Source organism: Pelodiscus sinensis, chromosome 2, assembly GCF_052426305.1.
Source record: "Pelodiscus sinensis isolate ZL-2025 chromosome 2, ASM5242630v1, whole genome shotgun sequence".
Classification (NCBI taxonomy): domain Eukaryota; kingdom Metazoa; phylum Chordata; order Testudines; family Trionychidae; genus Pelodiscus; species Pelodiscus sinensis.
The window spans coordinates 174,093,326-174,115,297 of record NC_143053.1 but is presented as its reverse complement, the minus strand read 5'-3'; the positions used below and the strand labels follow the sequence as shown (position 1 = coordinate 174,115,297).

The 21,972-nt window shown below is 45.8% G+C and overlaps 2 protein-coding genes across 4 annotated transcripts in view; one reads left to right on the top strand and one right to left on the bottom strand.

Annotated features, from left to right (window-relative positions):
* KBTBD2 (kelch repeat and BTB domain containing 2) overlaps positions 1-7,291 on the bottom strand; it is a 28,614-nt gene extending 21,323 nt beyond the window's left edge. Inside the window, exon 1 of one of the 3 annotated variants that reach the window (XM_075921769.2) lies at positions 6,986-7,291. The gene's annotated coding sequence lies outside the window, so the exon portion shown is untranslated. Of the gene's footprint in view, positions 1-6,214; positions 6,933-6,985 lie in introns of those variants that run through there. The other 2 variants (XM_006124039.5, XM_075921770.2) reach the window with 2 other exon arrangements.
* A 2,211-nt stretch (positions 7,292-9,502) lies between these two features.
* On the top strand, positions 9,503-20,893 carry LOC102448486 (uncharacterized). Its single transcript, XM_075921766.2, has 6 exons — positions 9,503-9,771; positions 10,428-10,582; positions 14,568-16,499; positions 18,562-18,687; positions 19,318-19,443; positions 20,578-20,893. The coding sequence occupies exons 2-6, from the start codon at positions 10,435-10,437 to the stop codon at positions 20,613-20,615; spliced, it is 2,370 nt and encodes a 789-aa protein (XP_075777881.1). The 5' UTR covers positions 9,503-9,771; positions 10,428-10,434; the 3' UTR covers positions 20,616-20,893.
* Positions 20,894-21,972: the final 1,079 nt, after the last annotated feature.

Here is a 21,972-nt window from a genome sequence, read left to right as displayed (position 1 = left end):
GGCAGCGGACAGCTGGTCTCCAGCAGACCAGGGAGACGGGCAGCAAACCCCGTTCGTAACTGCGGATCCGACATAAGTCGGATCCGCATAACTCGGGGACTGCCTGTATTCTATTTGTGTGCATGTATCTTTCTTGTACATGACGTTAGAAAGTGTAAACCTATTTTAATAGCCTATTTATTTTCATAAAAGCCATTAGCAATATTTTAGAAACGTGATGCCTTAGTGATCAAGTCAATAAACTGTGGTTTTGTTTTTCCTATAAGCCAATGGTTCTCAAACTTTCTGACCTGCAGCCCACCCTGCTCAACACAAAACTATTCAGACAACCAGCCAAACACCCATGATAACAAAATGGGTGGGGGGTGGTGCGGGGTCTGGGTGGGAAGTAGGGTGCAGGCAGGCACACTAACAGGGTGAGGGAGAAGAGGAGACAATTGTCCTGGGATCTGACCATTCAAAGTGGCTCAAAGCTCCTTTAAGCTGCCACTGGGAGCACCAGAGTGCCATTCAAGGCTTTGAGGGGTGGGCAATGCTGCAGTCTGGGCAGCGCTGAAGACTACCTGCCCTTGGCCCCACTTCTTCTGCAGGTGTGGAGCCTCCCCCCAACTTGCCCCAGGGCCCACAGTGGCTGTGGGCTCTGCTGGACGCAGGAGCAGGCTCAGGGTGGGGGATATGGAAGGGATAGTGCAGAAGCAGGCTTGGAGTGAGGGATCTGGCCACGAAGGAGGGTTCAGGATAGGGATATCATAGTGTAAGTGAGTAAATGGTTATATGTAGCCCCCCTCCCACTGTGGTGGGCTCTGTATCAGAGGCTGCAGCACAGGGAGGCAGACAAAAGCTGCTACTCTGAGCTGGCTCCCTGTGAGCACCAGCTCCCACCAACCCACCCCCAGTACTGCTGCTTCTGGCGCTCCAACCTAAAGCGGCTGGGGGGAAAGGCATGGCCCATGTACACGGGGCTGGAGCACCAATCCAGGCTCATTGTTGCAGGAGGAGCTGGGGGAGGTTGAGCCTCAAGCTGTGGCCCCCGTGTCAGGTGACCCAGGACCACTAGTGGTCTGTGGACTACACTTTGAGAACCACTGCTATAAGCCTCAGGTGTGGTTGGTCCTACAAAGGCCAGGCCACCTGATACTGAAACCCATTTTAAATCTGGTACTTTTCCACTCAAGGTGAGAGATGTTTGAACTGAACACAGAGTTCGTGCCTTGGCCAAAGAGATTATCAAATCAGGTACCAAACAATAGGGATTGGCCAAATGACAGAATGACCTAACCCCAAATTACCACCTAAGAGATCTGCTGGAAACACCTAAGATTTAACAGGAGGAAGGGCTGGACCCGAGTTAGAAAGCTGCAGAGTTTTAGAACAAATGTTTAGGGTACGAATTTGCATGTAATACGTTTCTTGGTGTAGCAGAAAGCTGGTGTGTTTTGTGTATTTTGGCTTAGTAACTTACTTTGATCGGTCTATTTTCACTTTCAGTCACTTAAGTCCTACTCTTTATACTTAATAAAAAAAACCACTTATTTATTATCAGGTGCCATGTAAATAACTTAACAAGGGCTGGGAGGAAACAACCTCTGTGCATCTCTCTCTTTCACTGATAAAGAGAGTGAACTTACAAACTTTTTCTGTATAAAACTTTTATACAGAGTAAGACTGATTTATTTGGGGTTTTGGTCATTTTGGAAGTTGCGTTCCTGGGTGCTGCCAACAGCACTATAGCTGAGCTCTCCCAGAACTAAGCCAATTCAGTGTCTATGTTGTTCTACTAGGAGGTGGTTACCCGCAACTCTGTGGCTAGGTGAGACCAGAGCTTCTGGCCCAGCAGGACAGGATAGTGGGGAACCTCAGGAGCAAGGTGGCAGGTGCCTATGACTTGATCAGCACACCAGGTGACAACCCCACCCCAAGGGGATTTCTGTAATTCAACCCGTTAGTCACTCCCACCCTAAGAAAAAAAATATTTTCCATAAGTTGTTCCAACAGCTATATAGAAATAGATGTCTTAAGTTTATGGGGAAATGGATATGAATGATGGAAGCTAGTATTACAATATGTAGAACTTGACCTTTCTGAAAAAGCTGCTCTGATTTTGGAGATTACACAATGGGACAAAAAAATCTTTTCCAGTAGAATACAATGAATAAGACTGTCCCCTATGTCCAACTGAGACACCTGAATGGCCCAGCTTCTTTATCCGAGTTATCCAAGGAACTGCAGCAGTTACACAATGCAGCAACAAAACCAAGTGACAGGATGAATTAAAAAGTAGTGTTTTTAATTAAGAAATCACATTTTTCTTCTAAAAACTGCTTAAGTTTGAAGCTAGAACCTACACCAAGGCACAATTTATTAAAATGATTTAAATAAAAGAAACTTGCATAAATGAGCTCGCAAACTTTAATAAATTAAAGGGTGCTGTTTTTTTAATTATACCCGGAACCAAAACAATGACGTTTAACTTTTGTTGATCAAATCATGTTTTATAAACAAGTCACACAATCATGGATGGTATTAAGTATGTTATTTTTAAATCTTGATTAAAGATCAAGTGCTGTGTTGAACAGAAAAATGCATGTATTACTTTTAGTTTAGATAAGTGCACAAAAAATATTTACTTTGTTTGGACAAGTTCAATTAAAGTTGAGAAACAGCTTGAGAGTTGAAAGAGCAGGAAATCTTGTTTTCTCTCTTCTAAGGTATGAATAAAACTAGCTGGGAGAGGGCGAGATCTACTAATTCTAATTACTTAAAAAACATGGAGAGCCAGATTTTCAAAATAATCTGACTTCATTATATGCACTAGGAATGTTAAATTTCAATTGATCAGCTAATTGAGTAGTTGATGGAATTTCCATCAACTACTTGATTAGTCGATAAGGGGAGTGCTGCACCTCTGCCTTTGAAATGTACAAGGGTGCAGGAAGGAAGAGGCACAGCAGGGAACCTGAGCAAGCAGAGACCCAAGCAGTCCCACTCACAGAGTCAACTGCTGTGCCTCTGACTTTGAAATGTACAAGAGCTGCCCGTAGTTCTTACACATTTCAAAGGGCGAGGTGCAGCAGTCTAGACCACGCAGGAGCAGGGACTGCTTCTATCCCCACTCGCGCCGTTTCCCCTGCTGCACCTCTACCTCCCCCATGGAGATGGTGTTGGGGCAACCAGCAGCAAGTGGGGGGGGGGGGGCCGAAGAGACTAGATGAATAGGCTTATTGGGTAGTCAACTAGTGGCTTACATCCCTAATACACACAGGCATCTAATGAGATTTTTTCAAAATTATCTATAGCTTTAGGCATGAAGGTAGCTTTGAAGATCTGGTTAAGGGTGACCAGAAACATTTGTCAAATAGCTAACTACAATGAATACCTCCTCTTCTGGTTAATAAAATGGTTTTTAGAAGAAAAATATGTTTTGGTCAGCTTAGTTTTATAGCACACTCGAATAAATAAATTTCAGCTTTGCATTTTAATAGCATTCCAATATTCATCCAAGTGCAGCACACACAAATAAGCAAAAAGTTTAGGAAAAAATATGTCATTTGCCAAATTATGTGAATAATTGTTGAGCTACGTAACTGCTTAAATATGACTCTATAGATACTGTGTTCTCCTAGTTCAAGTAACACCACGTTTGGTATAAAGGCTATCTTTAAGTTGCAAATCAATATGTTTCAATAGAGTTATACCACCAATAAGAACAGACCTCTCAAGGCAAATACCTGAAAAATACAAATATTAAATAAGACTAAAATTGATCATTTAAATAAATCAACCTTGCCAATGGATCGCCATGATAAAAGTGGAGTAGTTGGAGAAGAAGTTCGAACTAGTTTTGGACTCCTGATTAATATGCTGCCTCAGCACTGAATAAGAACTAGGTGATTGATGAGCAATTCCATGCCTTAAGACTGTGGTCCCCAACACGGTGCCCGCGGGCGCATTTGCATGCGCCCACCAGGTGCTCGGGGCTGGCCTGGCTCTGGGCACATGGCGCACGGTGAGCGTCAGCCCCGGGCGCGCAGCTATGGGGGGGGGGGCCGCCCCCGGGCGCGCAGCTATGGGGGGGGGGGCCGCCCCCGGGCGCGCAGCTATGGGGGGGGGGCCGCCCCCGGGGGCGCAGCTATGGGGGGGGCCGCCCCCGGGGGCGCAGCTATGGGGGGGGCCGCCCCCGGGGGCGCAGCTATGGGGGGGGCCGCCCCCGGGGGCGCAGCTATGGGGGGGGCCGCCCCCGGGCGCGCAGCTATGGGGGGGGCCGCCCCCGGGCGCGCAGCTATGGGGGGGGGCCGCCCCCGGGCGCGCAAGTGTCCCCGCCCCCTGGCGCCTGAACGGCCACGCCCCGTGGCGCCCGGCAACCTCAAAAGGTTGGGGACCACTGCCTTAAGATGTTTTCCCTCTGCTTGTACTGATGCTGTCATTGCATCCTGTTCTTGAAGAATTGAGTCCTGAAACCTGAAGACACCAGGAGGTGTCTGATACTGAAGGAGGACATGGAGTTCCAAAGACTTAATGATGGAATTGAGACGACACATGAGCAAGAATCTCTGAAATATTATACACACAACTTTTAAGACATTCTTGGACTAGGGATGTGAACTAGTTGACACTCGATCAGAAAGAGGCAGTGGGGGAGACGGGAAAGAGGAGGGGGGTGCTTCAAAGTGGCAGCACCACATGGAGCCCAGAGCCAACAAGGAGTTCCCAGCTGGCCCTGGGCTGCACGCAGAATTTCAAAGTGGCAGCACGGTGAAGAGCCTGGAATCAGCAGGGGACTACCCTACTGACCCCAGGCTCCATGCAGTGCTGCTGCTTTGAAATCTCACAGGGAGCACAGGGCCAACAGGGTAATGCTTGCTACACTTCAAAGACAGAGGTGCCCTTATTGACTAACCGAATAGTTGATCCAAATTGCATCAACTAGTCAATTGGCCGATTAATCTAAATTTAGTATCCCTAGCTTGGACATTACACAGTGGTTGCCAATTTCTTCACTGTCTTTTGCTCCTCTGCATGGAGAAAAAGATATTAGGAGGAAGTATACCTTCACAAACATGAAAACAAGAGAAAACTGCCAGCTTAGTGTAGAGATGCGAATGGGCACCTGGTTAACCTTACCAGGTGATGCTTACCGAGTAACGGTTAACCAATGCCCTGGGAGCAGCCCCCTGCCTGCTCCATCCCCACCATGCTCCCAGCCAGCACCCACGCCATCAGCTGGGGGCTGCTCCAACCAGGCGGGAGTGGTCCCCCGCCCGGGATCCCACTTAGTCAATTAACTGGTTGAACGTCAGGTTAATCTAACATACAAAACAGGCCAAAAAAAAAAAAATCACATCAAGAGGAGACTTTCCATCACCAAAAGACATCAGAGACAGCAGAGGGCAGGGAGGGGGTAGGGGAAGCTGCCATGAAGCATCCTGTGACGCATCCTCTGCCCACAGCAGGCCAAGGCTTGTTGCAGGCAGAGGCTGCTCTGGCAGCAGCCTGGGCTACCTGACCCAGTGTGAGCTGGGACGGAGCAGTCCCGGCTTTTGCTAGCTCCAGAAGCTACCCCCACTGCTGCTGTGCAGAAGTCTCCCCTTATCGACTAATTGTGTAGTCGATAAAAATTGTATTGCCAAATACCCACTCCTTAACACCCTTATTTTAAATAATGAGCTCCAAACTACTTAACTACAGCATTCTTGTGAGCATCTTTGCCCTTATATCCTCCCACCCTTAATGAAGTTTGGACAGGAATAGCTTTATTTAGTCTCCAGTTGAGTCTTCCTATGTGGATTTCTGAATTAAAGAGACCAAGCAAAATTTTAAACATGTTTTTGGGCTTTCATTAATATCATGAAGCAGCAAAAAAGGAAACAGGTCTTTTTTTGGGGGAGGGGGGGAGATGGGGGAGCTTTGCAGGTCCCCTTATACAAATACAAGAATTAGCAGAACTCGGGTAGTGTTATAAATCATAACCTAGTTTCATTTTTTCCAAAAGTAACTAGTACAGGTGTCCAATCATTTTCTGGTGAGCTGAAGGAAAAATCTCGGAAGCAAAATGTGATGCACGATGAACAACAACTAACGCACATCTTGTGCTAGGCATATTACATGTTTAAGCTGTGTCCCCACGTCAGAAAAGGCCGCAGTATTTTAACCCCCAAAGTCCAGCTAAAGCTGAAGCCGGGAACAAGTAATCCCTCAAGTTCTCCTCTACACTTACAAACACTGAGGGAGCCGAGGCGTCACCGCCAGCAGCAGTACGGTGCCCAGCTACAATGCGATGCAACGCCGGGATCACTTGGAGACGAACGCAGCGCCATTACCTCCAAGCGCCCTTCGCCCCAAGGGTCTAGAGCCGCTTCACAGCCAAGAAGCCCTAAAAATCAACGTCCCAGCCCTTCCCCAGCCTCTCCGGAGAATGGGTGTCAAGCGCCCGGCCCCAGCCCGCGCCCGGCCCGTGACGACGCTGGGTTACAACAGGCACCGCAGAGCCCGCGCGTTCGCTCCTTGGGAGCCTCCATCTCGCCAGCGCCCGGCAGGACCCCGAGGGGCCGCGGCGGCAGGACAAGGGGAAGGCACGCGAAGGCCAGACACAGGCGCGCGCCTCCCCCGGGCCCCGCCGCGCAGCCTCCCTGTTATTGTCTGACCGCTCGGGCGCCCCTCGCAGCCGCAGCGTCGGGCGGGGACACCCCGAGCCTCCCTCCCGGGGGCCGCACCCAGTCATAGGCCGCTCGGCAGCGGCGCGGGGCCCTGCCGGCCAGGGAGCATCAGCGGGGAGGGAGAGGAGCGGGCCTGGGCAGAGGCAGGAGGTGACTCCCCGGCACCCGCTCAGGCTGCCCAGGCCGCAGCGGAGCGGGCGCTGCCCGAGGGCGGAGGGAGCTCGGTGCTGCGCGATGGCAGGTCCGCAGCCTCCCTCCCTCCCTCCCTCCCGGGGGTAGGGGGGGGGGGGAACAAACGCAGCCACCGAGTCCCGCCGTCTGCCCGAGCAAACCTCCGGCCGCCGTTTCCTCTTCAGCCTCAGCGCCTGCGGGGAAGGATCCGGTCAAACCCGGGCTGCGGACGGAGACGGTCGCGCGCGCGTTCGTTCGTTCTGTTCTCACCCGCCTCCCTCAACGTCCGTTCAGCTCGGCGGCGCGCCCCCCCGCCATCATGCGCGCGCGAGCTCGGATGTGGGCGGCAAAGGAGCTGCGCTCCCGCTAGCCCGCCCTCCTCGCGCACTTCCGTCCCTCGTGCAGAAGAGCAATCGAACCCCTCCCCTCGCTCGCTCGCTCATCTCGTCACGCGCATGCGCTGTTTTTCGCGCGTTGGCCCGGGGCCTGCGGAAACCCGACTGTTTTGGGAGACTGCGCAGAAGCAGGAAGTTGGTTTTGCGAGGGTTGCGGGCAGGGCGGTCACGAGTGCGCCTGCGCTCCAATCAAACCGGCGGGCAGGGCAGGCGTGAGAGAGAGAGAGAGGGAGCCCCCTAGCGGCAGGCGGCGCCCATCTCAGCCCGACACGTTGAGGTGCGCGCTGATTCCCGCCCTCGCCCACGGCAGGAGCTCAGTGCCCCGCCCCCACTTTCCCCGCCTGGGCGTCTCTGCGCTGCAGCGCGCCAGGCTGCTCGTCCCGCGGGCGCAGATGGTGCCGCAGAGAGCGGGCGGGCGGGAAGCTGCCGGGGGCGCAGGGACGGGTCAGCGGCGCTGGCCTGTGGGGCAAGCGGGAAACACCCGCCCACCCGTGTGGCCCGGGACTGAGGCGCTCCTGGGAGCTGGGATTTGAAACCATCGGAGTATTCAAAACAATAATAAATGTGCCCCGCTGCTTGTATCATCACTGGCCTCCAGGAGCTGGGGCCTTGAAAAACATGGACAGGCTTGGGATGAAAAGCGGGGGCAACAGGGCCGCTAAGGGAGAGGGAGCGATCGAGGAGAATGATATGGTGGCTCCTGCCCCTGCAGAGCTCAAACTATGGGGCTGCAGTAGGAGAAACAGGCAATCCCAACAGTGCCAGCAGACAAGCGAAAACATTTAAGAGAAATAGAAATGTAGCCCTGTTAGTCTGGTGTAGCTGAAACAAAATACCGGACTATGTAGCACTTTAAAGACTAACAAGATGGTTTATTAGATGATGAGCTTTCGTGGGCCAGACCCACTTCCTCAGATCAAATACATTTGATCTGTAACATTTGTATTTGATCTGAGGAAGTGGGTCTGGCCCACGAAAGCTCATCATCTAATAAACCATCTTATTAGTCTTTAAAGTGCTACATAGTCTGGTATTTTATTTAAGAGAAAGTTCCTTAGTTAGGCTATGTCTACACTTCAGTGCTATTTAATTGCATAGCATATTTTGAGCTAAGAATGCAGTGTACATGCACCCTGAGGGTACCTCTATACTACACACTTATTTTGAAATAAACTATTCCAGATTAATAGTTATTCTGAAATAGCTTATTTCAAAATAGCATGTCCACACTACAAGGAAGCCTCAAAATTAGTCCTAATGTTGATGCGCTATCTCGATTTACAGCCCCAGGAAGCACTGGGGAGAAATTACTTAGAATGGCCCTGGTGATGAGCTATTTTGAAATAGCAGCGGTGGAGTCCATACTGCAGCTATTTTGAAATAGTTATTTTGAAAGAGGAATTATTCCTCATACAATGAGGTTTACATAAATTGGAATAAGCTGCCTGTTATTTTGAAATTATTTGGAAATAATGGGATTGCTGTGTAGATGCTCACATTGTTATTTTGGAATAATGGTGTAGTGCACCGTTATAGACAGAGACTCCTGTTTATCCACATCTCTCTTTTCATGGGAGTCAGTCTTTCCCACCTCACAATCACGTTTTAATTTTCCTCTCACTGCCACTGCCACAAAGCGTAAGTGCTCTATGCTTCATTGAGAAGATGTCTCAAGTAGTGAAGTGATAAAATTCCCACAAATTTTATACAGTCACAGCAGGATTTGGATGCCAGTCATTTTCTATCATTCATTTTCATACATTTCAAGTGCTGAAGTATATTTTTTTGGAGCAGACACTTCTTTCTTAAGTAGGTGGAAGGTGAATTTCAACTGTTCATATTTCCTTGTGTTGACATACAAACACTTAATCTCTTTCTTTTGTTAGTATTAACAGTAACCAATAAAATTAGGCACAAACATTTTTGTGCTTTCTAAGGATTTTTTTCAAAAAGAGATTCTGTTTTGAACTATAACTTTAAGTGTAGGATAGATCATATTTTGTTTTGACCTGCTATTTACATCCCAATTGTTTTACATATTGAATATAAAGAGAATGGAAATGTTTGCAGGATTTGGGGTACTGTTATCTTGAGTCTTCTGCCCAGGGGTTGGGACACTTGCTGCTCTTCCTGCCCCCTCCATTGGTTACAACTCCCACTGATTGATAGAAAAGGTCCCTGCATCACTGTTAAATGAGCCACAGATGGTGAAGGGAGTGGACAGTGGTAGTTGTGTTCCATAAACAAGGTGAGAGGAAGGTGTGGCTAGTCTCTTGCTGGGCTCTAAGCAGCAGCATGGACCTTAGTTTTGGAAGGGCTTTCATTGGGGAAAATAGCTTACCTTTATAGGGCTTGCTTTCTTCAAAGCAAATCCTTTTGGGTGTGTGGTTTAGAAGAGTGTGTGCAATAAGGGAAGTGTGTAGGTTCATGGTGGCTAGTTAAAATCTGTTTTGGGACTGTGTACTAGATGGAACTGGGAGTGACAAGGACTCTCTCTGCTCTGAGTGTTTTTCTTTCTCCTGAGGAGTGAACTGTGTACAAAACTGTAACAGGTTGTTCAATTTTTGTCAATTACTTTTTTGAAGTCTCTAGTTCAGTAAATGTATGCCTGCTTCACTTCATACCAGCTAGTGCTAACTATCTTTCTTTCTAGTCCCCCTTTACCACTTTGAAGTTAACTGACCAGTAGGGTGCTTCTTGTGCAGGTTATTTAGAGGCACCTGGTGGCATGTAATTTATAATAAAGCTTAACTCTGCTTATATAGAAAATCTAGCTGAGGCTTTGTTTTGGCCTTCAGTGTCAGTTTTAACTGAATATAGAGATAGATGCTTGTTGGGGGGGTCTTTCTCTTTAGTTTAAAACAAATCTAAAGATGAACTCTGTGCATAAAGACAATCTTGCTTTTTGTCATGTGGCTATCTGGTGAAACAAATGACAGCTGAATGCTGAACTTTGCTTGATAGTAAAACTTGTTTTACTTTCTAGCTACTACTATGGCCTTTGTAGCTTCTCCCCTAATGGTGATAGAAATGAAAGCAAGTAAAAATCTTCAGGATAGAGTGAGGTGTACTAGTATGGGACTATATATGTTTGTTTTTTAATATAGATACTTTAATCTGTTCATTGCAATACTGTGACTTGTTTAGAAGGATGTGCTAGTTAGTAGTCTTTAAAGTGGCTAATTCTGATAACTTTTTGCCATTTCAGCTTAAAAATGAACACTGCGCCAGCTTCAGAAAATGGGCCATATTCCACAAACCACACAAGACCCTTTTTTTATGCACAGCCAACAGCACAACAACCTTTCCCAAATCCATGGTATCTCAGTAATGTGTATAATCCATACTGCGTTCCTGCACCTGGTAAGGCAAGATTGAGCTGACTGAGGACAATGTGTTTGAGTTACTGCCTGAGTTAATGAAATCCCTGTTTCATAGTGAAGCTTTCTTCACCTGTTGTGTAACTCTTGTATTTCCCCTAATATGGAGGCTAGAATTAGTGTATGAAGTAAAAGTGTCTTTCTTACAATGTGTTCCTATCTATTTGTTCAGCTATATTATAAACTAGTGTTTGTTGTCTGTTCTGTTCATGAATGGGGCAACACCAAATGAACTGAACAAGTTTCCTAGGAAGAATCTTGTAAATGGAAGCCGGCAGTTTCAGCAACTGGCAATAATAGCAAACCCCATTTGAATCAGGGACCCCTACTATATTATTTGTCTATGAGGAATATAGAGTAAAATCACCTTGGCAAACATCCATCGAGACAGAAAACCTAAGTGAAAACTGAACTTCAGTATAGTCATGACTCTGATACCTTAATGGCTACTGAGGGAGTACCCTTCTGTAATAATTGCCTATTCTTATTTACAGGCAGTCCCCGGGTTACGTACAAAATAGGGACTGTAGGTTTGTTCTTAAGTTGAATCTGTATGTAAGTCGGAACTGGCGTCCAGATTCAGCTGCTGCTGAAACTGACCGCCAGTTCTGACTTACATTCAGAATCAACTTAAGAACCCCAAGCGTCCCCAAGTCAGCTGCTGCTGAAACTGATCAGCAGCTGATTCCAGGAAGCCCGGGGCAGAGCAACTCTGCCTCGGGCTTCCTGTAGTCAGCGCTGGTCAGTTTCAGCAGCGGCTAAATCAGGACGCCTGGGGCAGAGCAGATGGGGTGCTGCTAGGTTGGTCCAGTAGCGCCCAGAGCGGCGCTGCGGGACCAACCGGCAGCACCCCAGCTGCTCTGCCACAGGCATCCGGAGAAAAGCCTAGTCTGCTGGGGGGGGGGGGGAGGCCTACTAGCTGTGCCCCCCCCCCCCCCACCTCAGCAGACCAGGAAGACGCGGGCGGCAGACCGAGACGCACCGCGGTCCCGCCGCCTGGGTTCTCCGCGGCTTTGCTCCCAGTCTCCCTGGTCTGCTGGAGACCAGCAGACCAGGGAGACGGGGAGCAAAGCCTCTGAGGGGGACAGCCGCGGGGTGTCTGGGCTGTCCCGCTGCCGGCTTCCCCCGCGGCTTTGCAAAGCCTTGGGGAAGCCGGCAGTGGAGCAGCCCAGGCGTGCCTGGGTTGCCCCGCTGCCCGAGCCTCCCCCCCCCCCCCCGTGGCTTTGCAAAGCGTCGGGGAAGCTGGCAGCGGAGCAGCCCAGGCGCGCCTGGGCTGCCTTGCTGCCCGAGCCCCCCCTCCCCTGCGGCTTTGCAAAGCCGCGGGGGGGGCTCGGGCAGCGAGGCAACCCAGGCGCGCCTGGGCTGCCCTGCTGCCGGCTTCCCCGAGGCTTTGCAAAGCCGCGGGGGGGGGCTCGGGCAGCCCAGGCACGCCTGGGCTGCCCCGCTGCCCGAGCCCCTCCGCGGCTTTGCTCCGCGTCTTCCTGGTCTGCAGACCAGGGAGACACGGAGCAGCTTTTCTCGCCCGGAGTTCACGGGCGGCGGCACCGCGAGGTCCCGCAGTCCATGTACTCCGGGGCAGCCCCGTTCGTAACTGCGGATCCAACATAAGTCGGATCCGCGTAAGTCAGGGACTGCCTGTACTGTGCTTGGGGGAATGGGCATTGATGAACAGACTGACCTGCCAAGGTCATAGGGAAAGTGTGGTAGAGCTGAAATGAAACTGTTAGTGAACTTCCAGACTCCAAACATGAAACTGGTTGGAGACACTTCTCCTACTGTCGTATTTGCTAAAAGGCTTCATGTCAGAGCCTGAAGTGTCAGAGATTAAGTGCAGAAAAATGTCACAGTAGCCATAAACAATGCTCAAGATGTTTAGCTAAAAACTAATACCTATTCTCTCTTGGGTGCTAGGATAATATGAGTTTCAAGAGAAACTGAAAATGCCATATTGAAATGTTCACCAAAATGCTCCAAATTCCCACTGCCTTAAGACTATAAACAATAGCAATGGGAGGAACTGTATGGAGGCTTCTAGAAGTTGGATGGGACTTCTTTTAATATCCAGTATAGGGATGTTAAAATTAATCGACTAATGGAATAGTTGATAGAATTTGCATTGACTATTTGATTAGTCAATAAGGGCGCTTCAGCTTTGAAATGTAGCAAGAGCCTTCCTGGGTATTGCTGCATTTCAAAGGCAGAAATGCCCCTCGGAGTTCCGTCTTTGAAATGTACAAGAGGTCCAGCAGCAGCTCTTGTGCATTTCAAGAGGAACGCCACCACTGTGCCCCTGCCCCAGTGCTTCTTCTCCCCACCCATGCTGTTCCTTTCTGATAGGCAGCCTGGGTGGGAGGGGGGGAGTGATTAGTTGACTAGGGTGTCAGCTGTCCAATAAGCTTTTGCTTATCAGCCAATGAGTTGCTTGCATCCCTAATCCAGTGTTCTGTAACAGTTGAGCACAAGGAGAGTTGAGACTGTTATGCCTGAAGTTTAACTAAATGTACAAGGCAAGTAAAGCCATTTTTAAAATCTTGTTTCTAGTACTATGCAAAATCTGGTTCCATGAAAGGCTTTCCATAACAATCTTTATTGGTATGAATGGCTTTCTGATTAGTCAAGGCTAATCAGACAACATAGTTTTAAGTGGGAACTTTCAGTTAATAAATGACTTTATTGAAATGCTCGAATTCACTTTAAGAGAACATACTACTGCCCAATACATACTGGGTACGTTAACAATGCATATATTAATTGGATTTATATTTGTAGTTAGAGCTGGCCTCTAAAAAGCATTATAAAAACAATAATTTAGTGATGAGTCCAGTGATACCTTAAAGACTAAGGGTACGTCTAGACTACATGCCTCTGGCAACAGAGGCATGTAGATTAGGCTACCAGACATAGGAAAATGAAGCGGCGATTTAAATAATCGCCACTTCATTTAAATTTACATGGCTGTCGCACTGTGCCGATCAGCTGTTTGTCGGCACAGCACGGTAGTCTGGACGCGCGGGGGTCGACATCAAAGGCATTTGTCGACCTCCCAGGTATGCGTCCTGGGATAAGGCTTACCTGGGAGGTTGACAAATGCCTTTGATGTTGACACCCGCGCGACCAGACTACTGTGCTGTGCCGACAAACAGCTGATCGGCACAGTGCGACAGCCATGTAAATTTAAATGAAGCGGCGATTATTTAAATCGCCGCTTCATTTTCCTATGTCTGGTAGCCTAATCTACATGCCTCTGTTGCCAGAGGCATGTAGTCTAGATGTACCCTAAGGCTGCATCTAGACTGAAAGCCTCTTTCGAAAGAGGTGCTTTTTTGAAAGATACTTTCGAAAAAGAGTGTCTAGACTACATCCAGTACTTCTGAAAAAGCAAGCTTCTTTTCTGATAGAGCACCTAGGCAGTCTAGATGCTCTTTCGAAAAAGCACAGTTTGCATTACCTTGCACCTTTTTTGTGAAAGAGCACTTTTGGGGGGAAAAGGCATTCTTCCTCATAAAAGGATGTTTACAGTGGTCGAAAACTGCCACGTTCTTTCGGTTTACTTTCAAAAGATGGCTGCAGTCCAGACACAGGTGGGGGGGGGGGTGTGGTCCCCCCCCAAAAAACCCCCTGTAGTCTAAACACACCCTATGTCTGCTTCAGCAGAAACCTAACTCACCCACTTCTCAAACTTATTAGATAAAAGCTCTAGGAGTTTGGATGGTGAATTAAATCTCATGCTTCAGGGCATAAATCTAACTAACTAGGAAGAGAGATTATCTTGTAACTGCCAACCTATGTTTGGTTCTGGCCAGTGTTGGAGGTTAGGGTATTTAACTAAGTAGACTACTGATATGGTAGTTCTTGTGTACTTAGTGGAGTCTGGATTTGTGTGGGTTTTTTAAGCTTTTATTTCGGAAGACTGTGCTGTGTTATAGACAAATACATATATTTGTCTTTTGCCTTTTTATTATCTTTAGGTTTCAGAGGTGGGAATCCATACTTTCCATTTTATTCTGTTGCACTACATGAGTACCCTGGATATCTTGTTCCACAACATTCCATGCATGCAAGAGTTAACAGAAGACCTTATTTTAATGTTCCCCCACCCTCCCCTCTGTTTTATCATGCAACACGGTTTAGACATTACAGTAGTCCTGGGAAAAAAACAGTGACCAGAGAGACACAGACTGATCCTAGACAGCCTGAAAACAAAACAAAAAAGCATCAGGATCTCCGTACAGAAACGAAAGGCTGTGAACCAGGGAATATCACCTGTGTTTCTTCTGGCATTGGTACAGACACTGAAAGTACTTCAATGAAACAAGATTCACCTGGATCTTCAGTTGTGGTAGAAAGAAACTTTCAGAACAAGGGCTCTTCAAGCTCTGCACAATATAGAAACATTCCTTCAGGAAGCTATGCCTTTGAGAAAGAAGAGGTCCGAATAGAGTATGGAAATGGCTCACCTGCAATTCAGTTATGGAAGTCCTTTAAGGAAACTATTCCTCTGTATGATGTGGCAAGTAGTAAACCAGTTCCAGAGAATATCGTACAACGTGATTTGTTTTCTGTTGGTTCTTGTGACGGAGTAATATATAGCCCTCATGAAGGGGAGGAGTTGGTGTCATGCGCGTCCTATTCAGATGAGCGAAAAACTGCTCTTTCTTTGAAGAGGAGTGGTGAAGAAGGGCAGGAAAAAGATGTCCAAAATAATGAAATAAAACTAGATGCACAAAAGCTGGGAAATGCAATCCAAAAGGCAAAATCTCCTCTAGATGAAGCCAGGGCAATGCAAATGGCTGAGTTGGCCAGGACTGTTAGTAATGATCAGCTAGTGGCAAGGCAGAACACACTGTCTAACAGAACTAGTTTGAAAAGATCTGCTTCTTCAAAAACTTCTGAAGAGGAGGCTAACCTTGTCCATAAAGTACAGTTATCTCCATCTGGTACAGAAATAACAAATAACTCAAATCTACAGCAGAAAAAGGTAAATCAGAGCCACAGTACAACCAATGAAAGTCTGATAACATCGGATAAAAGCTTATGGTGTGATGAATCAGTTGAAAAGTATGTTCCTTCTGACAGATGGCTAGCTTGCGTGGATGCCATGGACACTAATTACAACTACGATATCCCTTTGCCACAAAGGAAACGTCAAAGTGCACTCAGTCTGTCTTCTGATGAAATGTCTTCTAAAGATGAAGAATCATCAATTGATGATGTACCTGTGTCTTATTTTGTCCCTGATTATGTGCTTAAGAACATGTATGCCTTTCAAAAAAGTACAGAGGGCCCAGAGACAGAGAAAATTAAAAGTGGTGGCTCCCTTAATGAAGATGAAGTGGTGGGGAGGGAGCAGACCAATGTTGTCAATAGTCAGAACTTCAAAAGCTGTTCAAAAGTGAAGATTAAAAAGATGTCCAGCAGAGGTAGACAGATTGGAGACCTCCCTAGATCTTCCAGTCAGAAGAAAATCTACTCCCTAAAGAAAAAAACTAAGAGTTTGTCTCTGTCAGAGGCTGAAGACTCTGAAGAAAATGTGGTGGCAGAAGAAGAGGGGGAGGAGGAGGAGGAGGAAGACCCAGATGAAGTTGAATATTTCTTTCAAGAAGCCCCTTTGTGTGGACCCTGGACTCCTGGTAAAGATGGCTTCTATCAACAGATTGGCCAGAGGGTGCTTTGGCAACCACCTAAAAATGCCATACCGGCTCAGTTGATTAGTTTGCCTGCTAGGGAGAAAATTAAAAGAAGTGAATTTGGAGAAAGCATTGGTCTGGCTAATAGATCAAGGGAGAAGGAACAGGATGAGATTGTGTACAGTGATTATGATTATGGGTATTATGGAAAAAAGAGGCTTATAGCAAAACAAGAAGGCTCTGACCACAGAACTTCACAGAAGTCTTCAAGAGGTGAGTTAATATGAATGGGACAAAAGTGGTGTTGGTTCATGCTGCAAAGCATTCCAAATTATTTAACTCTAATTTTAAGTGCTAGCTGTATTCCCTACAACTGTGAAAGATGGAAAAACTCTCTAGGATTTTAAGTGTCTCTTAGGATACATCTACACAGCAGGGCAAAAATCGGATTAAGCTAAAGCAACTTCAACTATGCAATTGATGTAGCTGAAGTCAAATTGGCTTAATTCAGCTTTTGGTGCTATCTAAGCAGCAGGAAGCTGAGTAAGAGTTACCATAAGTCAGAATAAGAAGTCCTCCAGGGCAATGTTATTTTGAAATAAAGACTTGTAGTGTAGATGCACACTGTTTTGGAATAACACTGTGTATGTGCCCTTAGCGCAGGGATGGGGAACATTTTTTGAGGTCAGGGACTGCTGACCCACTGAAAAATCAGAGGCCTCATGCAAGTGAGAAGCACAAACAAAACTCGCTCTGTGGCCCCTGACCAAGAAGGACACTCTTCACATTCCCCTTGCACACTGGAGCCTGGTGGGGCAGGCTCGTAGATTTTTGTGTGCTCCAGCCCCTTGGTAGGGTTTTGGAAAGGGCTGGAGCACCACCATGGGTTCCCCATACTGGGGGAGGGGGCCCTGAGCCTCAGGGGTGGGATCGAAGCAAGCTGAGGTCCACATCTGGCCCCTGGGTCTGATGTTCCTCACCCCTACCTTAGAGAATTGTAGCACTTCTGGCTTTTAGATAAAGAACTATAGTGAACCTATTTTTTTTTTTTGGGGGGGGGGGGAGGGTCCTGTGAATAGCCAAGTAACTTTTTGGACTAAGGCTAACTGTGACATCTTTAATACACTTGAACCTCTGCAGTCCCAGGTGTTTCTAATTGAAACACACCTGTGATAAGGAGGAAGAAGTGAATTGGCATGCTGCAGCTTTCCCTATCCCCCAGCTGGGGGCCTGGAAGTACAGCAATATACTTCCCTTATGACTTCCCCCACATGGTGGGGGTGCAGAGTCATGTTTGGCACACGTTCCTGCCAGGTAAGCATCCCACCTCTATTCCCCTCATGTCCAGACCCTGCAGCACCATTCTTGGCTCAACAGAGCCTTTAATCTGACATACCATTCAACACCATGTTCCCAGGGTTACCAGATTAAAGGTTCTACCAATGCACTTGAACTTCTTCATGCGTAGTTTTTCTCCCCCCGCCTCTTTCTCACCAAAGGTTGAACATGTAGAGATTCACCTTGTAACAAATTACACTGTGGATTGATCCCCATTTTAATCTTATTGTCTTGGATAATACTAGGGATGTTACATTTTGATTAATCAGTTAATTGAGTAGCTGATGGACTTTCCATCAAGTACTCAATTAGGGGATAAGGGGAAGTGCTTGCTATCCCACTGCACTTTTCCCTTAATGTACCAGAACTGCTTGCAGTTCTTGTACATTTCAAAAAAGGCAGTGGGAACCAAAGCAGTCACTGCTGGCATGGCTTCCCCTCTGTGCCTCTTCCTTTTGAAATGTACAAGTGCCATATAATTGTAATTAATTTTAAAGTGGTTTTTTTTTTTTTTTTTTTTTTTTTTTTGTTAAATTCTTCCCCCAATCCAAGAGGAGTTTTCTTCAGCTAGAAATAAACAAGTGAAGTGAACTTCAGAAAACTGAGGTCCTGTGACACTAATTGATTAACTGACTGGTCATTAGCTACAGTTGTACTCTTGCTTTCTTTTAAGGTACTGTCATAAATGGCCATGATACACTAATTTAATCAAGTTGTAACTGCTCCCATGTGAGGTTTTGCATCCCTTTCACAATCTCTCTAGCAAATTTGGCAATACATAAAGGTATAATATTATAAACATGCCTATTACATGCAACGAATATTAAAAAACCACTAGTGCCTAACTAGTGCTATATAATTTTTGAAGAAAAAAGCATAATTTTGATGGTAACCTCAAATACTTTGCCTCTCTATTGTAGGTCCGCTACTATGGTATGTTAGTATGGTAATGTTGCTTACAATAGGTGCTTATTAATATTCTTCTGTTTTTAACTAGTAAGGTTACTAAAAGAAAACATGGGGATGGCAGCTGATGAGTACTGGATTAGAAGTGGTGCTAAACCCAAGTTTGTCAGCCAGATAAATGGTAGTCTCTCACCCACAACCAAAAGCAAAGAACAAGGTACAGCTGATTTTTGTTGTTACACATTTTATTTTTAAAGTGACCGTGAGCAATATATCGCAATGCAGCAACAAGTGATGCCTTGTAGTAAATGCTGAATTGATGTTACAATATACAGCCTATTCCTGACTTACAAACCCGTTACGGACCAAGCAATTGGTCATAACTTGGTTCGTTTGTAAGTTGGACCCCATAGTTACATGCGACCGCGCTGTTCGTAAGCACGGATCGTGTTTGTAACTTGGGTTCCGCCATTTATGACCACTTTGGTCGTAACTGCGAACGGTCGTAAGTCAACAGTTCACAACTCGGGGACCAGCTGTATTTTTATTTAGTTAAGATAATTGGTAAGCCTGTCCTTGCTAGACATAACTCTTGACCTTTGGCAGCAGTTAATTACTCTCTTGACACAGGAATTCTACAGTTAAACCTCATTAGCTGATACAAATAGTACGTTTAGAGAATGTTGGCTACAGCGGTTGATCCACGCTAATTGGATAGATTTATGAAGAGTGTATAGGAAAGGAAAGAGCCCATGCTTCAGTAAAGAGAGTAGAAGTTATTAAATCCTACAAGCTTAAGTGAAAGCCTGTCTTAAAGTAGTAATGCTAACTTTATTTGATCATTCAGGTTATCTGCTTTTGGATAAACCAAAGAAGAAAAGGATTGGCAAACCCCCTTACAAACGTAGAGACACAAGATGTGAGGCAGAAGACATTGAAGTGTGGGAAATGCCTAAACCCAGCGCGCACAAAGGTTAGCATACTGCTAGGTGCCATAAACACTAGATATGTTCTAGCAGCAAATCTAATCTTCCTGTTTGGTTGGTTTTTGTTTGGGGGGGGGGGGGGAGAAAGAGGGGTGAATTTTTTTTGTCTGAATTCAAAACTTGGGTACATATTAGATTCACCTTTTTAACATATACTTTGTCATAAAGCAACTTTCACACTCTACTAAAAGCATCTTTCTGTCCTAAAACTACAGGCTTTCAAATTTTTAATTTGAATAACAGTGGTTGGCATTTCATATCACCTGTGGTAATATAGCTTTTTATACACTTCAGAGCATGGACTTTCTAAAAGACAAAATAGAGATGTGCCAACTTCAGTGTGCTGGAGTTCGTTACATGTCTTAATTCCAAGATCTTCAGTCTTACACTCATATGGTCTAATGGGAAGCTAGTCCAAAGATGTGAGGTTTGCCTATGGTATATTTGATGGGAGAGATCATAGTTGCTTGACCTAATAGTGGAAGACTGTTCATGTGTAAGAAATAGCATGGGGAGGGGGGGAGGGAACCTCTCTCCTACCTGAAACTGGTCTTCCACAATAACCCCTCCTAACATGAATAGTTAGCTCAGAGGTGCAAAAGCCCACCAAAGCAAAAGTAGAGGTGTCCCAAAGGCTAATTGACATAAGAGGTACACAGTATTGACACTTTACTCCTGATCTTTTCAGTAGGAGCATTCAGTCCATGTCTACATTTCAAACTACCTCCTGAATTTCCCTGCTAGTGCCAAAAGGCCATATTTCTAGCCTGCTTTCAGTTTCTGCACTGCATTTGTCATCCTGATGATGATACACTATAATAAAGCTTTATTTTGTTCCTTATCTCAATCCAATAAAGCAAGGAGTTTTATATTAACTGGTTAAATATTCAACAACCAACTTTAAAAAAAATCATTTCCATTCTTGTGTATTAGTTGTATGCAATCCAGGATCTGTGTGCTGCAGAATGTAGATCAGCAGAGTTGGTGGGAATGGAGTACCCTCAGAGTGGGTCTCAAAACTCCTAGTTTACTGCCTGCAATAGGATAACTCAATTCACAATAAGCATTAATGAAGAGAAAGTACATATGTTTAAAAACTAAATCAATTTTGTGTCTTTTAGGGTGTGGATCAAAGAGATTTCTCTACAAAAGAAGATAACTTATTGCAAAAGCAAGGGGGGAAACCTGATCATTACAAATGCTGGGGGAAGAACACAAATTTACTGAGGTTGCATGTCTCTTAAAAATGAGTCCATAATGAGATCTTTGTATAAATATCTTTCTAAGCTGCTATGCACAGTTAAAGGGTAAGAAATACCACTGTAAAGAGTTGAAGTACACTATACAAATAAAATGAACACATGAAATAAAACACTCTAAATTGCAAATAAGCATGCTTACTTATTGCTTAAAAGCAATAAAATTAACCAAATTGCACTGTTTTTGTCTTTCCTGAACACGGAAGCACAAGCCTAAGGTAAGGAAGGGTTGTCTGAACTAGCAAACGCTTAGACCAGTAAGTGCAACTGATTATCTTCTTAACTTGGTTTAAACTCTGTGCTGTCTGCAAGTCTTGTATGTAACCCTAATTTCAATGCTGCTTTGCAGAGGTCAAGACTTCAGGTAACTAAACTTCGGCTATATTCCGAGACCAAACAGTGCAGATGACCTCTCAAATACACTTTTAGGAGTCCACTTAGGGCTTTCCCTGAGGTCCTCTCAGGTAGGGAAACTAGATCTAGGATAGTTGAAGGGTTATTCTCAGTGGTGAATACTAATGACAATACTCAGAATTTAGCGCTTTTTTTTCCTTTTCAGGTCTTGAACAAAATGCAGTGGGGGGGGGGGAGGAAGGTGTGCGCTCAATATCCACTCACTTTTTATGTAATGAGCACTAAACATAAAATTTTGTCAGTTATCCCTAGTACTCTAGTTTTAAGGGATGACAACTGCAGGTGTCTTGGTGCTGTTGCAGCTACCCTGTCTCATACATTCATTATATTTAACTCTGAATTTGGGTACACATGACCTGGGTCTAACACCCCTCAAACATTTAAGTTCTTTTGTTGTTCTAAAAACGACTTCATCTTGATATGCCTGTCACTGCACTTGCACTCAAAGTGGCTTCCTTGCATGTTTAAAATACCTCTCTGAACTGTCTTGGTGATATATCTATGGGAATAGAATAAATCTCTAAGGTATATGTCAACATCTCAGAAGCAGTAGAGTCTCTAAGAGCTGAGCTAAGAACCATTGTAGAGAGCATTTCAATATAAGTAGCTCAGAACTGTTAGTGTGGCTATGGACCAAAACAGTAGCAGTTGAGTGTCACATGAAGTAGTCCCTGCCTGCCCTTCAGAAAGCTGTAGTGAGATCTAGTATATCTGAGTCAACTAGATAGCTAGCAAGCTTAACGTATCTAACTTAAGTCAGTTTGACTCAGAAAATCAGTGGGACAATGTATGTACAGATGTCTCTAGATTGCTACTTTAGTTATTAATGACTCAGATTATAGG

What these genes read in the sequence shown, in the direction of transcription:
- LOC102448486 (XM_075921766.2), top strand. Translation starts at nt 10,435, where the DNA reads ATGAACACTGCGCCAGCTTCAGAAAATGGGCCATATTCCACAAACCAC. An exon ending in ATACTGCGTTCCTGCACCTG is followed by an intron (nt 10,583 to 14,567) that starts GTAAGGCAAGAT and finishes TATTATCTTTAG; the next exon opens with GTTTCAGAGGTGGGAATCCA. An exon ending in TAAACCCAGCGCGCACAAAG is followed by an intron (nt 19,444 to 20,577) that starts GTTAGCATACTG and finishes TGTGTCTTTTAG; the next exon opens with GGTGTGGATCAAAGAGATTT.